Source organism: Haemorhous mexicanus, chromosome 16 (genome assembly GCF_027477595.1).
Source record: "Haemorhous mexicanus isolate bHaeMex1 chromosome 16, bHaeMex1.pri, whole genome shotgun sequence".
In the NCBI taxonomy this organism is placed as follows: Eukaryota; Metazoa; Chordata; class Aves; order Passeriformes; family Fringillidae; genus Haemorhous; species Haemorhous mexicanus.
Genome location: NC_082356.1, coordinates 6,315,922 through 6,330,783, shown reverse-complemented (window position 1 = coordinate 6,330,783; position 14,862 = coordinate 6,315,922). Strand labels below are relative to the sequence as shown.

At 54.0% G+C, this 14,862-nt stretch overlaps 1 protein-coding gene and 1 long non-coding RNA gene across 2 annotated transcripts in view; one reads left to right on the top strand and one right to left on the bottom strand.

Annotated features, from left to right (window-relative positions):
• The first annotated feature begins 8,262 nt into the window (after positions 1-8,262).
• LOC132334757 (olfactory receptor 14A16-like) lies at positions 8,263-11,873 on the top strand. The gene is made up of 2 exons (XM_059860871.1): positions 8,263-8,928; positions 10,914-11,873. Exon 2 carries the CDS (start codon positions 10,937-10,939, stop codon positions 11,867-11,869), a length of 933 nt encoding a protein of 310 aa, XP_059716854.1. The 5' UTR covers positions 8,263-8,928; positions 10,914-10,936; the 3' UTR covers positions 11,870-11,873.
• Positions 11,874-14,412: 2,539 nt separating this feature from the next.
• The window catches only part of LOC132334883 (uncharacterized), a 2,726-nt gene continuing 2,276 nt past the window's right edge, over positions 14,413-14,862 (bottom strand). The window contains exon 2 of the long non-coding RNA XR_009488528.1: positions 14,413-14,456. This is a non-coding gene — a long non-coding RNA (uncharacterized LOC132334883). The remainder of the gene's footprint in view (positions 14,457-14,862) is intronic.

Genomic DNA, 14,862 nt, shown 5'->3' with positions numbered 1-14,862 from the left:
CAGGAGACTGACAGGGAAGGGTCCAGAACAGGGGCAGAGTTTACAGTGATGGATAGGGAAGGCGCTGGAATACAGGGTGGGGATTATAATGATTGAAGGGTAAAAGGGGAGGGATATAAACTGGGAATAATCCAGCTTGGGGAAATATAACATACAGGGGGTGAACTGGAACAGACCATCCAAAAAGCTGTGAAATAAAAGGGCACTGCAACAGCGCTTGATAAAGAGGGATGCAGGACACGGTTTATGGTGCAAAAAGAAAGGATTGCTCCTGTGTTGTTTTTAAAGGGTCTTTTAATAGGCCTTTTTATAGGGTTTTTAAAGAATATCCCCTGTCTATCCCCAACTGGTAAGTAACAAGTTCTTACCTTGTATTGATTGGTCACTCAAAGCCCCAGTGTGTAAGTGCAGGAAAAGTTGTTTGTGAGAGATAGTTTTCATTTTTCTATCTAAGAGTGAAAAAACAGTTTATATGGGTGCTGGTGTTTATCACAGTCCTAGAGCTCTTTTTCAGGGAAAGTAGGTTTTTTTCCACAGACCTGGAGCTCTTTCTCAGGAAAAACAAGTTGTTTTTCACTGCTCCAGAAATCTCTTCTCCTGAACCTCCTGTCAGCTTTCTCATGGCTTCTGTTGGCTCAGGTCAGGATTCAGTTTGTCAGCCTTTGGCCTGCTGTTTCACCACCACAGAAAACATCATTACTGTCCCCCCAAAAAAAAGCAGCTGAGATGCAGCTCACTTCCTTCTAGAAGGTGAAAAGGGATGCAGGTGCCTGGAGGCCCAGGAGAGAAATTGACGGAGTCGACGGGAGACAAGCACATCCGATGATGATCAACAAGTCTCAATTTATTGATTTAACATGCGTGCTCTTATAACAGTGATAATAAGGCTCATACATATTGCAAAACTAAAGCTCACTATTGGTTCGCTATAAAAGGTCAGCTCAACTTTTGCTATCAGATACTCAGGATGCTTATGTTTTCTCCCCTCAGATACTCAGGATGCTTATGTTTTCTCCCCTCATTAGCTAGTCTCTGCTTCTGCATCCCATTATCGTATAACTTCCTGCTCAAGGACACTCTGGCCCTGCCAAAGGCCCCCCATCAGAGGCCCATTGCTTTACCAGCTGTATTTTATCATGTCCCTTCTCTTCAAGCCACGTCTCCACAAAACTCTCCACACTTCCCCCATTTTCTTTTTGAGCAAGAAGGTTTGTCTGCCAGGTTTTTTCTATCATTCGACTGACCATATTCTGAATGCAATTAAAAATACAAGGCAAAATAAGCAAAAGCATCAAAACTACACCCAGTATCCCTATAGCATATATTACAAGGTTTGATTATCTATCAGACCACAAAACTCTTTGGGAGACCACACAGGCAGGCCTACTAAGCATGTTCGAAAGGGGTTAGTAACTCTTCTTAAGCTAAAACAAAGCGATGATTGATTAGTTTGATTAGCAAGCGTTATCTATATATTGTCTCTTGGCTGATTAAAGCGCGTTACTCCTACTACCCCAGCTATCACAGCACTAAGCAACACAACAAAAATAAGCTTCATTTTTCTCTCTTATTTTTCTTCTTTTTTTTTTTTTTAATCTTCAGTGTCCCTAACCGTTGTAATTTTAGATCCTGTAATTTTCTTAAGAATTGATCCAATTCTTCATCGGGATCTCCCTTAATGGGCCCTACTACAGAATGCTGTGTTAAGGGCACCAACTTTCTACACCTTGCAGATGCAATATAGGACCTACTTTGAGCTTTAACCCTTTTTACAATATGATTTAATTCCCACCGATAATAAGCCAAAATCTTTTGTTCAGGCGCTTCAAAAAGATGTAAAGCCGAACCTATGTCCAATCTTGTTTGTTCCCTCAGCTCCCTTTGCCAGCTATCAAAACGATGGTCATACCAGCACGTACCGCACCACAATTGCCAGATCAAGGACTGCTCTATCCAAAAGGTCTTACAGCAGCCCCCACAATACAATGCCACCCAAGCAGCACAACATAAACAATTACAATCAAGACAGTTCTGGCCCGCTGGGCCCCTTATGTAAAAAGATGTCAGTGATTCAATAGTTTCAGTCAGCTCCTTAGTAGTCTGGCAGTGTGTCACAGCCCTGTCGATTGCCTTCGAGTGTCCCTTCAGCTGTATCAGTAGTGGCCGTAGGATCACTGGCAGCTTCTCCTCTAGTCGCTTCTTGTCCACTTCTGTCAGGTTGCCCACCAACCGCTGCATTGAGAACAGGTTTAGTCCACTTTGCGGGTACCCACACAGCTCCTGTATTGTGTGTATTCGAGTGGCATTTCTGGCACCAGATCCCTGTTGCTCGGCATTCCCGACACATGTGACTCATGCCTCCGCATCGGTAACATCTCATCCGATTTCCTGTCGGAGCCGGGGTAAGTGCAGCTGACGCTTGAAGGGGTGCAAGGGCAGCTAACACCTGATTCTGAGAAGCCTTTGCTGGTTCTTGTAACCCTAATCCCAGCTGATTGATAGCATCTACCAGACAGACTTGTGATCCTACCGGCATCTGTGCCATTCTTTCTAGTGCTTCTTCTATGGTCCAGTTTGCACCTAGTGTATTAATTACACTCCTTGTAGCTGAATTACAATTCTGAAGAGCACATTGTTTCAACAAAGCTCCTCTCATATACTCGGGTACCCCTGCCTTCTCAATCGCAGCAGCAGCTTTATCTATAAATGAACCGAACGATTCCTCCCGGCCCTGCTTAATTCCCATATACACAGGTACTCCTCCCGGTTCCTTCACTCTATCTATTGCTAATCTAACCAACCTCATTGCCTCTCGGCACTTGTCCGGTCCAATCAGAGCCTGTGCTTCAGTGCGAAGAAATGCTCCTAAACCCATAAGCTCATCCACAGTCACCCCATGGAGAGTGTCTCCTGGCTGCCGCTGTATCGCTACACACTCATTAACAAGCGCCTGCCAATGTGCATTAAATAAAAGTTGTTGATGCTGAGTGAAAATCAACTTCACTATCCCTCTGCAATCAGCAGGCAAAAGTACCTGAGTATTCCAAACATAATCCAACATCTGTGTTGCTGGTTCACTAGTTACCCCAAACTGACTAACAGTAGATCGCAATTGTGGTAGCAATTTCCAATCGAGAGCAGTGATTGTTGCTAGTAATCCTCCACCAGCCTGTGCCTGGAAGGTCACCGGGCATGCTAGCTGGGTTGCCGCACTAACTGCACCGTCATCCCCTCTCTCCAAGCCATCTTTCGCCAGCGCAGCCCAAGCCTCCCTTCGCTCCCTGGCAATGGCCTCGCTAGGTCGCTTTCCGCCCCAGGGATCGGCTCATTACCCTGCGGGAATTCAGCAGTGGGTGGCCTCAGCCGTGGCCCCTGCTCTTCGGGGGGTGCAGAAGGCTCACAAGCAACCTCAGGACCAGCTCTGGTAGAAGGCGATGGTGGAGGCGGCAGGACCACCTTTGTGAACACAGGGGGTAAAGGAGTGGTCTGATCCTGATCACTCCCATAACTCCTATTCTTGGTGTGAGCGGCAGATGCCTGCTCAGCTGCTTTATTTTCTGCCTGATGCTGCAGAAGCTCATTGTGTACCACCCTCCAAAGCTTTCCCAACTTTCTAGCCGTCTTATCGTCCTCTAATGTAGCCTCCCATAATAAATCCCTGAATTTTCGCCATTCTGTCAACTCATGTACAGTATGAGGATTTGCAAAAACTCCCTTGGCATACCCATATGCTAAAAGCCCCGGTAACTCCTTTTGTAAATCTATCTCCTTAACCTGCCGCTTTTGTAAAAAAGCGGTAAATAAATCATATGCTGCTTGCCTTTCCATACCTAATTCGTCAGCGCTGTTGCAGCCCCTCAAGGTCTCGGCAGCACGTATCGGCCAGGCTCGTCTGTACGGACACCCAGGGCACGGCGCGTCTTAACTCTTCTTTTTCGCGCTTTTTTGCCGTCCCGGCTGCTTCGGGACCCGACCCGGTCGTCGCTCGTCCGTGGTGTCTGGCAAGGATCACGTCGTAGGGGTCACCATTTGACGGAGTCGACGGGAGACAAGCACATCCGATGATGATCAACAAGTCTCAATTTATTGATTTAACATGCGTGCTCTTATAACAGTGATAATAAGGCTCATACATATTGCAAAACTAAAGCTCACTATTGGTTCGCTATAAAAGGTCAGCTCAACCTTTGCTATCAGATACTCAGGATGCCTATGTTTTCTCCTCTCATTAGCTAGTCTCTGCTTCTGCATCCCGTTATCGTATAACTTCCTGCTCAAGGACACTCTGGCCCTGCCAAAGGCCCCTCACCAAAGGCCCATTGCTTTACCAGCTGTATTTTATCATGTCCCTTCTCTTCAAGCCACGTCTCCACAAAACTCTCCACACAAGGAGATCATCATGACACTCTGGTGCCTCACGGAATCAGGAGGACCATTGTGAAACTCAGGCCCCCTATGGAACCAAGGGCCAAGGATGAAGCTGTGGGGCCCATGGAACCAAGGAGCCATTGTGACACAGTGGGGCCACAGGGAGCCGAGGTGCCATGGTGACATTGCAAGGGCTCAGGGAAGCCAAGGGGCCATGGGGACACTGCAGAAGAAAGGAGAACACTGTGACACTACAGGGACTCCTGGAATCAAGGAGACCATTGGGACACTGTGGGGCCCCATGGGACCAAGGGGACAGTGAGCAGATGTGGCTGGTTTGGCCTCCCGGGGGCTGCTGGACAGGTCTGGCTGACCTTGGCATGTCGAGGGCTGCTTCTCATCTGCCCCTGGAGCACTGGGGCTCTGGGCTCTCCTTCCTATGGGAGAGAACTGTCCTGCTCCTCCTCCAGGGCCCTGTGGCCAAAACTGGGATTCCTTCTCCAGATGAAATTTGCCAGGAGAGACAGATCTGGCTGCCTTGGCTACCTGGGGCCACCTCTCATCTGCCTTTGAAACACTGGGACCTCGTGCTTTTCTTTCTTATGGGAAAAACCATCCATCTCGACCAGGCACTCATGCCATAACTGGGCAACTGCCTCTGGAATTCCCTATATCCAAGGATAGCTCCCAGACAAAATCTGCCAGGACTGACAAGCCTGGCTGGCCTTGGCTTCCTGAGGTCTGGCACTCAGCTGCCTCTGAAACACTGGGGCTCTGTGCTTTCCTTCCTAAAGAAAAGAACTCTTCTTCCTGTCCAGGCCCCCACTGCCAAAACTGAGATTCCACCTCCAAAATGCCCAATGTCCAAGGATAGCCCCTAGAGAAAAGGCACCTGGAGAGACAGGTCTGGCTGGCTTGGCCTGAGGGTGGCCACCTCTCATCTTCCAAAACACTTGGACTTTGTGCTTTACTTTCCTATGGGAAAAACCTACCCATCTTGACCATGGCCAAAACTTGGATTTCACCTCCAAAACTCTGTACATCCAAGGATTGCTCCCAGGTGAAAGCTGCCAGGACAGACAGGTCTGGCTGCCCTTGGCCTCCTGGGGGCTGCCTCTCCCCTGCTGTCCAAACACTGGGGCTGGGTGCTTTCCTTCCTGTTGTGTTAAGTTGTTCCCCCTCAGTTATGAGTTGGACTGTTCTGTTTTCCCCTGTATCTGGTATGGTTCAGCCTTGGCTCACTCCACCCTCCTCCTCACTGCCCATCAACACCGCTCCTCCCATCCCTCAGTGCATCCTTCCCGGACTCCTCCCTGGTGCCCTGCCTGTCACTCGGCGCCCCCTCCCTTCCCTCTAGAAAGTTCCAGCTGGGGCGTCGGGTGATTGGCTCAGGGGCCAGGTTTCCGCCCCCCCATTTTCCCTTATTGGATGTTCCTCATTGTCACTCCCTCAGAGGCCAAACCCCTCTCTGCTCCCCATTGGCCCAAGGACTGTCTCCACCCTCATTTCTGGTGCCCCTCAAAAGCTGGTGTAAGCCGGGTTTGTGCTTTGTCTCCAGGTCTGGGTTCGTCTTCTGTGCTGGGACTTCTCAGTTAATAAAGGCGGCTTCAACCCTCAGCTGGAGTCCCTCTCTTTCCTGGCTGGATTGCTGCCGTGAATCTCCCGTCCTACGTAGGGAGCTGTCTCCACCACAGAGTGGGGCAGTCGTCCCTAGGCGCTCTCTGGGTAAGCCAAGCCTAAGGGAGTGCCCCCTACTGCAAGCAGCGTGCTGGGTGCTTGCCGGGTGGCTGTGAGGGTCGAGCCCTCTTCTGAGATCACTCGCTGCTTCACCTTCCTATGGAAAAGAACAATCCTTCTTATCTATGCAGAAACAGCCAAAATTAGGGCTCCACCTCCCTAATTCCCTATATGCAAGGGTTGCTTTCAGACAAAATCTACCAGGACAGAGAGGTCTGGCTGGCCTAGGCCTCTGATGGCTGCCTTTCATTTGTCCCTCAAACACCGGTGTTCGTGCTTTCCTTCCTATGGAAAAGAACCATCCTTCTCTTACGGTGTCTGTGTCTGAAATTGGGGTTCCACCTCTGATATTCTGAATATCCAAGGGGTGATCCCAGGAAAAATCTGCCAGTACCATCAAGGCTGGCTGGCCTTGGCCTCTGGTGACTGCCCGTGCAACACTGGGGCTGGGTTTTTTCCTTCCCATGGACATCACTGGGACACTGTGGAGATCTCATGGAACCAAGGGGATCATTGTGGCACCACTGGAGCCCATGGAACCAAGGGGATCATTGTGGCACCACTGGAGCCCAGGGAACCAAGGGGATCATTGTGGCACCACTGGAGCCCATGGAACCAAGGGGATCATTGTGGCACCGCTGGAGCCCATGGAACCAGGGGGATCATTGTGGCACCACTGGAGCCCAGGGAACCAAGGGGATCATTGTGGCACCACTGGAGCCCAGGGAACCAAGGGGATCATTGTGGCACCACTGGAGCCCATGGAACCAAGGGGATCATTGTGGCACCACTGGAGCCCATGGAACCAAGGGGATCATTGTGGCACCACTGGAGCCCGTGGAACCAAGGAGCCATGGTGACACAGTGGGGCTTCATGGAACCCAGAGACCATTCTGGCTCTGTGGGGCCTGATGGAACCATGGAGACCAGTGTGACCCTTCAGGGCCTCATGTCACCAAGGGGTCATTATGATACCCCAGGGCCTCATGGAAGCAAGGGACCATTGAAACACTGTGGGGCCCCATGGAACCAAAGGAACATGGAACAGCTCTGGCTGGCTTGGCCTCCCAGGGCTACCTGACAGGTCTGGCTGATCTTGGAATGTCAAGGGCTGCCTCTCATCAGCTCCTGGAGCACTGGGGCTCCGTGCTTTCCTTGCTATGGGAGAGAACTGTCTGACTTTTTAGATGCCCATTGCCAAAATGGGTACTCTCCCTAAACAATTTCCTCTAAGCAAAGGTATCTCTCAGAACAAAACCTGCCAGCTCTGGATGCCCTTGGCCTCTGGTAGTCACCTCTCATTCTGCCCCTTAAACAGAGGGGCTCTGTTCCTTCCTTCCTATGGAAAAGAACCGACCTTCTTGTCCAAGGACCATGACTGAAATTAGAATTTGGCCTCCCAAATTCTGTATATCCAAGGATTGCTTCCAGAAAAAAGTAGCCAGGACAGACAGGTCAGGCTGGCCCTGTCCTCTGGTGATTTTCTTAGACTCTGAGCTGAATGTTTTCATTTGGAAACACCTTGGAGAGGGCCCAGAGATCTCCCAAGGTGGTATTTGGAGGCCTCAGGCACATGAGCACTGTATAGGGGCAAAGGAGCTCTGTGCTCAGTGGGGTGGAGACTGAGGATGGTGGAGCAGAGCCATGAGAGTGATTAAAGAGCAATTTCAGAGATGGTGGATCCTTTTGACATAGTGGAAAACAGCCAGAGAGAGAAAGAATTAATGCCAAGGGCAGCTGGGGAAGCCCAGACTGGGCACCAGGACAAAGGAATTTCCCTGCCAGGGCAGGGCTGTGGTGCAGCACGACCCCAGAAGGAGCCTGGAGCAGCCCAAGGCTTTGTGTGGGCAGGCAGAGGCAGGCAGGAGGCAGAGCTGTCAGCAAAGGAAGGGGCCAGCCAGGTGGGGCAGCCAGGGGATGAGCACAGCCTGCAGGGACAGAGGCCAGGGCAGGGACACCGTAGGGCAGCCTGGGCTGCACAGGGCACAGGGATGGGCAGCAGCTGCAAGGCCCTGACAGAGCCAACTTGGGCAGCACTTTGGCTGTGGCTGCTGGCCCTGGGCCTGAGGCCACGAGGGGACAAGTGACCCTGGCAGCCCTGGGGCCTCATTGCCTCCTTGTCCCTGCTCAGCAGCCTGGCAGGGGCTGCCCCATGGTCCTGCCCTTGGCATTGCCCATCCCCACATCCCAGTGCCCATCCTGGGAAGAGCCCTGAGCAAGGAGAGAGGGACAGGATCTGCCTGGCCAGGGGCTGGGGCTCAGGCCTTGGCCCTTTGCATTCCTGAAAGACGTCCAGGTTTGCTCAGCACCAGAGACACCTTTGCCTTGCTTTTCCCCACCTGTCATCACTGCCTCCAGTGTTCTGCTCTACCTGGTGAAAAACTCTCAGGTGTGTCCCTCAGTGGGACCCATTAAAACTTCAAGAAACTTTGGAGTTTAAATTTAATTTTTAGTTCTTGAGAAGTTTTTTGAACACTCTCTGGGAATGAGTCTGATGTAAACAACACCAAAGCCCCAGAGGGTCATTAAAGTCCTTGTGCTGTGTCTGTGCTTCTGAGCTGGGCTGGGCTCCTGGCACAGAAGGAGCTCCTGGAAACCAAGCAGAGCTCAGAAAGACATTTCTCCTGAGGAGCAGCTCTTCTCCCAGCCCAGAAGGGCTGAGGGCACTGCCGGCAGGTCTCTGAGAGCAGTGAAGCAGACGGAGGCTTAAAGCAGCTGGAAGGACAATTCTGAACTCACTCATGGAGAAACCTTCACAGTTTTTGCCACAACCTCTGGCTGCAGGGCTCTCCTAAAGGTGGAGATGGCACAACTGACATGACTGTAAGGATGGCTCTGCGGCTGTTTCTGCTTTGGGGGAGGATGTGCTGCAGAGCAGGGCTGCCCTGGGCACCATCAGAGGGACAGGGCAGGATGGCTCCTGCTGCCAGGGACGGCTGCAGGGGGTGAAGCTGGGGCTGCAGCCAGGGCTGCCCAGGGCTGTCCTGCAGAGCAGGTCCTGCAGCCCTGAGGGTTCTTGGCCAGCCCAGGGCATGTGCCACCTGCCAGGGGCAGCTCTCAGCCTGCCTGGCAGCTCCCCATGGATGGTGCAGGGGAGCTACGGGTGCAAGGAGGGACTCCTGCCAGGGCAGGTCCTGCTGCTGTGGAGGGAGAGGGTGCTGTGTGGGCCAGGGCTGCTCAGAGCTCCAGCTCATGCCCAGGTCATTCCTGAGGAGACTTTTCATGAGCTCATTCAGGACAGGGGTTTCCTGCTTGGCTCTTTGCTATCCTGAATCTGTGCTCCCTCTTTTCCCTGGCTCAGCTGGGTGGCAATGGAAACTCAGCTGTGCAGGGCAGAGCAGGGGCTGAGGCTCTTAAACCATCACAGAGTTTTCCTGGGAACCTCAGCAAGTGCCTGCAACCTCCCCAGCCTCCATATTCATTCTACATCACCTTTCCATGGTGCCCAGGCTGGGGGAGCTGTTCTTTAATCCCCGCAGCCCCGAGCAGCTGCAGGGCAGGGCTGGCCCAGGGGCTGAGCTCTGGCAGCTCTGGCAGGGAAGGAGCCCGGGGCCACAGGAGCAGCTTGGGCTGGGACAGCTCCAGCAGCAGAGCCCTGGGCAGGGAGGGAGGGAGGCAGTGCTGAGGGAAGCCCTGCTGCAGGGCAGATGTGGCACCTGCCAGCCCTGCTCTGCAGGACAGACACTGCCCTGAGCAGCACAGCTCTTGTGTCCCCTCCCAGCCAGCACAGCCCTCAGGCCAGAGCTCGGGGCCCTCAGTCCCTCCTGGGCCAGCAGAACAGCACCAGAGATGAAGGGCATCTCCCCGGCCGTTCCCTGCTAACCAGGGTCTGAGGGCCGCTGTCCTGCCCTGCTGCTGCTTGGCAGGGCTGGGCAGGGCTGGGCAGGGAAAGGCTTTTCCTCAGGCCCGGCTCTCTCTCCTTGCCTTGCCCAGGTGTTCCTGGCATTGCAGAGGGGCTCTCTGGGATGGCAGTTCCAGCTGCAGGGTCAGGTCCAGCCCTTGGGCTCCTCCTGTGCAGGCTGAGCACAGCAATGGGGTGTCCCAGCTCCCTGTGCCCGGGGAGCTCTGGGCAGGGCAGCCTGGGAGGCTGGCAATGAGCCCACTCTCCTCAAGCAGTGCCATGGACAGGACCCTTGGCGTGTCCTTGGGATGCCATCCAAGCTGTGAGCTGCCTCCAGAGGACACTGGGGGACAGGAGTAACCTTGGCCAGAGTGGGGCTGACACTCTGAGAAAGGCTGAGCCAGTTTGATCTGCTGTGGGTTCCTCTGCTCTCAGCTGTGCCAGGCTGATTTTCAGGGGAACACAGGGACTGCCCTGGATCTCAGCAAGGGCAGCTGGGGACAGATGCAGTGACAGAGCAGCTCCCCTCACCCTTCACTGAGTTCCAGCCACTGCTCTTGCTTTGCACAGTTCTCTCTCATCTCCCTGGGCACAGCAGGAAACCCTCTCAAACTGCCTTTGTCTGTCACTGTTCCTTAGCCCTGGGACAGGAGATGATGCCAAGCTCCTCTGCCTCAGGAGCAGTTTGGGCTGAGGAAGTCCAAGCCCAGGACTGACCCCTGACCCCGTTCCCATGCCCCCACTGCTGCAGAGCAGAGCTGAACCCTTGGTGTCCATGGGCAGAGTCCCTGCTCATCAAAGGAACAGGGCCAGATCCCAGCAGAGCTCCAGGAATAGGGCTGAAGGAAGGGCTCTGAGAAAAGGAAAATTGGGTGGCACAGAGCATCAGGAGCAGAGCTGGGAGAAAGGGCTTGGACATTGCTCAGGAAAGTCTGCCTTGACTTGTCACTGTGTCCTCCTTGACCAGGACTCCATGGGCAGAGGGAAGAAATGTCCAACAGCAGCTCCATCAGCCACTTCCTCCTGCTGGCCTTGGCAGACACGCGGCAGCTGCAGCTCCTGCACTTCTGCCTCTTGCTGGGCATCTCCCTGGCTGCCCTCCTGGGCAACGGCCTCATCATCAGCGCCGTAGCCTGCGGCCACCACCTGCACATGCCCATGTTCTTCTTCCTGCTCAACCTGGCCCTCACTGACCTGGGCTCCATCTGCACCACTGTCCCCAAAGCCATGCACAATTCCCTTTGGGACACCAGGAACATCTCCTACAAAGGATGTGCTGCCCAGCTGTTTTTCTTTCTGTTCTTCATCTCAACAGAGTATTTCCTCCTGACCATCATGTGCTACGACCGCTACGTGTCCATCTGCAAACCCCTGCACCACGGGACCCTCCTGGGCAGCAGAGCTTGTGCCCACATGGCAGCAGCTGCCTGGGCCAGTGCCTTTCTCTGTTCACTGATGCACACAGCCAATACATTTTCCCTGCCCCTGTGCCATGGCAATGCCCTGGGCCAGTTCTTCTGTGAAATCCCCCAGATCCTCAAGCTCTCCTGCTCCAAATCCAACCTCAGGGAACATGGGCTCCTAACAGTTAGTGTCTGTTTGGTACTTGGTTGTTTTGTGTTCATTGTTTTCTCCTATGTGCAGATCTTCAGGGCCGTGCTGAGGATCCCCTCTGAGCAGGGACAGCACAAAGCCTTTTCCACCTGCCTCCCTCACTTGGCTGTGGTCTCCCTTTTTGTCATTACTGTCATGTTTGCCTACCTGAAGCCACCCTCCATGTCCTCCCCATCCCTGGATCTGGCCCTGTCAGTTCTGTACTCAGTGGTGCCTCCAGCCCTGAACCCCCTCATCTACAGCCTGAGGAACCAGGAGCTCAAGGCTGCAGTGTGGAGACTGATGACTGGATGGCTTCAGAAACATTAAAGAACTGGTCAGTGTCTGCAAATCACTTGTAATAAAAGTCATCTTTGATACTTCTTGTTGATTTCATTTTGGAGGTTCTTTTTCTTAGTTTTACTTTTTTCATATAGTCCACAAAGAAATGTCATTGTTTGTGCCATTTCCCATTTTTTTCCTCTCCACCTTCCCTGTGGCCACAGACTGTGTCAATAAGAGGCTGTGCTCTTGGTGGCTTTAAAGGAACTAAATGATGTCCCAGCAGAGTTTTCTGCAGAGATGCCCTTGTGTTCCCTTCTCTGGAGCTGCAGCAGCAATGTCTTTGTGCAGAGCTGGGGGCAGATCAGTGCTGGCCCAGCAGCTGTGCCCAGCAGCAGCAGCACTTGGTGTTGCCAGTGCTGCTCCCGTGGCCCTGCCCCGCTGCCCTGGTGGCCCTGGTGTTGCTGTAGGGCCTGAGTGCTCTCGGGGCCGGGCACAGCCCTGGGGGTGGCAGTGCCAGGGCTGCAGCAGGGACAGGCCATGGGCACTGCTGGGGCAGCGCTGACACCTCAGGCCAGGCCCTGGGGGCTCCAGGCTCCTTGCCCAGGCTCTCTCAAGAACACACCCAGGCCAATGCTCAGCACAGAAAACCCCCGTGAGCAGCCCCAGGGTGGCCGTGGGCAGGCTGGGGGCAAACAGCATGGCTGGTGCTCTGCAAGGGCCCTGGGGGAGATGGGAAGGAGCAGCAGAGCAGGGGCTGATCCATCCCCAGTGCGCTGGACAGCCCAGGGCAGCGTCCCAGAGCGTCCTCATGGAGCTGCCAACAACATCCCCCCTCTGCAGCCCTGGCCTCTCCCCCAGCTCACACAGGTGCCCCATCCTTGCAGGCACAGACACGGCAGCACTGGCTCAGGAGCCCCTGTTTGCATTGCACAGAGCAGGGGGAGCACCCCCATGCTCTTGGTGTGGGGACATGAACCTGAGGGAGCACAAATGCCATCAGCCCCTGGGGCCAGCAAGGGCTGGGAATGGCAGGGAAACCACTCAGCTTTGTCCTGGCCTCTGCAGTCAGCCAGAAAGTTCTTTCCCATGGGCTGGGAGCTTCCTGTCCAACTGCAGACGCTTTTGCTCAGAGCCAGGGCTGCCTGGCAGCCACCCCCAAACTGCCCTGAGCATTTCCTTGGCTTCACCTTTGCTTTCTTTACTCTTCCTGATACAGATTTCTTCCTATTGCCCACCCCTGTTCCCTCTCCTGCAAAAAGCCCATCCCTGTTTGCCCTTCCCTCTCTGGCCCCACTCCCCATTGCAGTTCCTGACTTGGCACCATGGGAATGTCCTTTGGGGAGCAGGATCATCCCATAAGTGCTGCAGGAATTTTCTGCAGGCTCCTGCAGTGCCTCCTGCTGCTCCCCTGCCAGAGGCACCACAGGCCAGGGGGGCACATCTGGGCTGCTGTGTCTGGCTCTGGGGCTCCCTGTTCTGGGCAATGAGGAGGAGTTGCAGAGGCTCTGCAGGACTGACAGGATGGGCTTTGGGGCTGGCAGGAGAAGCTGAGAGACCTGGGCTGCTGGAGCTTCTGAAGAGGAGGCCCAGGGCTCATCCTGCAACTGCTCCAAGGTTGGTTTCAGAGAATCCCAGAATCAGCAAGGTTGGAACAGGCCATGGAGATCATCAAGTCCAACCTGTGCCCTGACACCGCCTTGTCTCCCCTGAGCCTCCTCTTCTCCAGGATAAACAACCCCAGCTCCCTCAGCCACTCTGAACAGGACTTGTGTTCCAGACCCCTCCCCAGCCTTGTTGCCCTTCTCTGGAGATGCTCCAGCCCCTCCCCATGTCCTTCCTAAATTGGGGGCCCAGAACTGGACACAGCATTTGAGGTGCTGCCCCGCCAGTGCTGAGCACAGGGGAAGAATCACTGCCCTGCTCCTGCTGGCCACACCATTCCTGATCCAGGCCAGGAGCCTTGGCCTTCTTGGCCACCTGGGCACACTGCTGGCTCATGTCCAGCCTGCTGTCCATCAGTCCCTGCAGGTCCCTTTCTGCCTGGCTGCTGTCCAGCCACTCTGTCCCCAGCCTGTAGCGCTGCAGGGGTTGTTGTGGCCAAAGTGCAGGACTCGGCACTTGGACTTGTTAAACCTCAACTTGTTGGATTTGGGCCCTGGATCCAGCCTGTCCAGGCCCTGTGCAGAGCCCTCCTACCCTCCAGCAGATCCACACTCCCAGACAACTTGGTGTCACCACGGTTCCCTGAGGCCCCAGGGTGTCCCAATGGTCTTCACGATTCCATGAGGCCTCCAAGTGTCACAATGTCCCTTTGGTTCCATGAGACCCCTTGATGTCTCAAATTCCCTTGGATTTTTGGGCCCTGCAGTGTCACAATGGCGCTGTGGTCCCCCCAGGCCCTGCAGGGTCACAGTGGTTTCTTGGATCCATGAGGTCTGGCAGGGCAGCAATGCTCTCCTTGGTTCCACAGTGTCACAATGGCCTCTTGGTCCCAAGGGGCACTGTTGCTTCCCGTGGTTGTGGTGGACACAACTTTTCCCAGAAGAGTGTTTTCTGCTCGGCAGTGGAGACTCGGTAACGTCCAGGCACAGAGTTCTAACGAGGGTTTATTAAGGTCTAAGGCTCCAGGGATCTGGCCGTTAAATACAAAGATAAAGGAGGATTTAGGATATAAATACAGGAAAAGAGGGGTAGAGGCGAGCATCAGGGATTAAAGGGTTTAGGGGCAGTACACATGGAAGGGACTCAGGGCTCAGGGGCAGTACACACGGAAAGGACCAATAGGGAATGCTAGGGTGGAATTGCGGGGACATAAAGTAATGGGAAGAGAGGGAAGGGAGAACTCACCAGAACATGAACATATGAGGGTAAAAGGGGTAGGAAAGGCCAATGGGGAGGACAGAACTGGGACAAATTAACTTAGTGCTGCAGAGCACCATGGGGGAAGTTTCTTTCCTCACCCTGAGCTGTGAGGAATGCCTGGACCCTAAGGTGCATCTCTTCCAAGCATTGCTGTTGCCCTCTCTGCAGTAGGCTCA

Coding starts and splice junctions, on each gene's coding strand:
- LOC132334757 (XM_059860871.1), top strand. CDS start 10,937: ATGTCCAACAGCAGCTCCATCAGCCACTTCCTCCTGCTGGCCTTGGCA.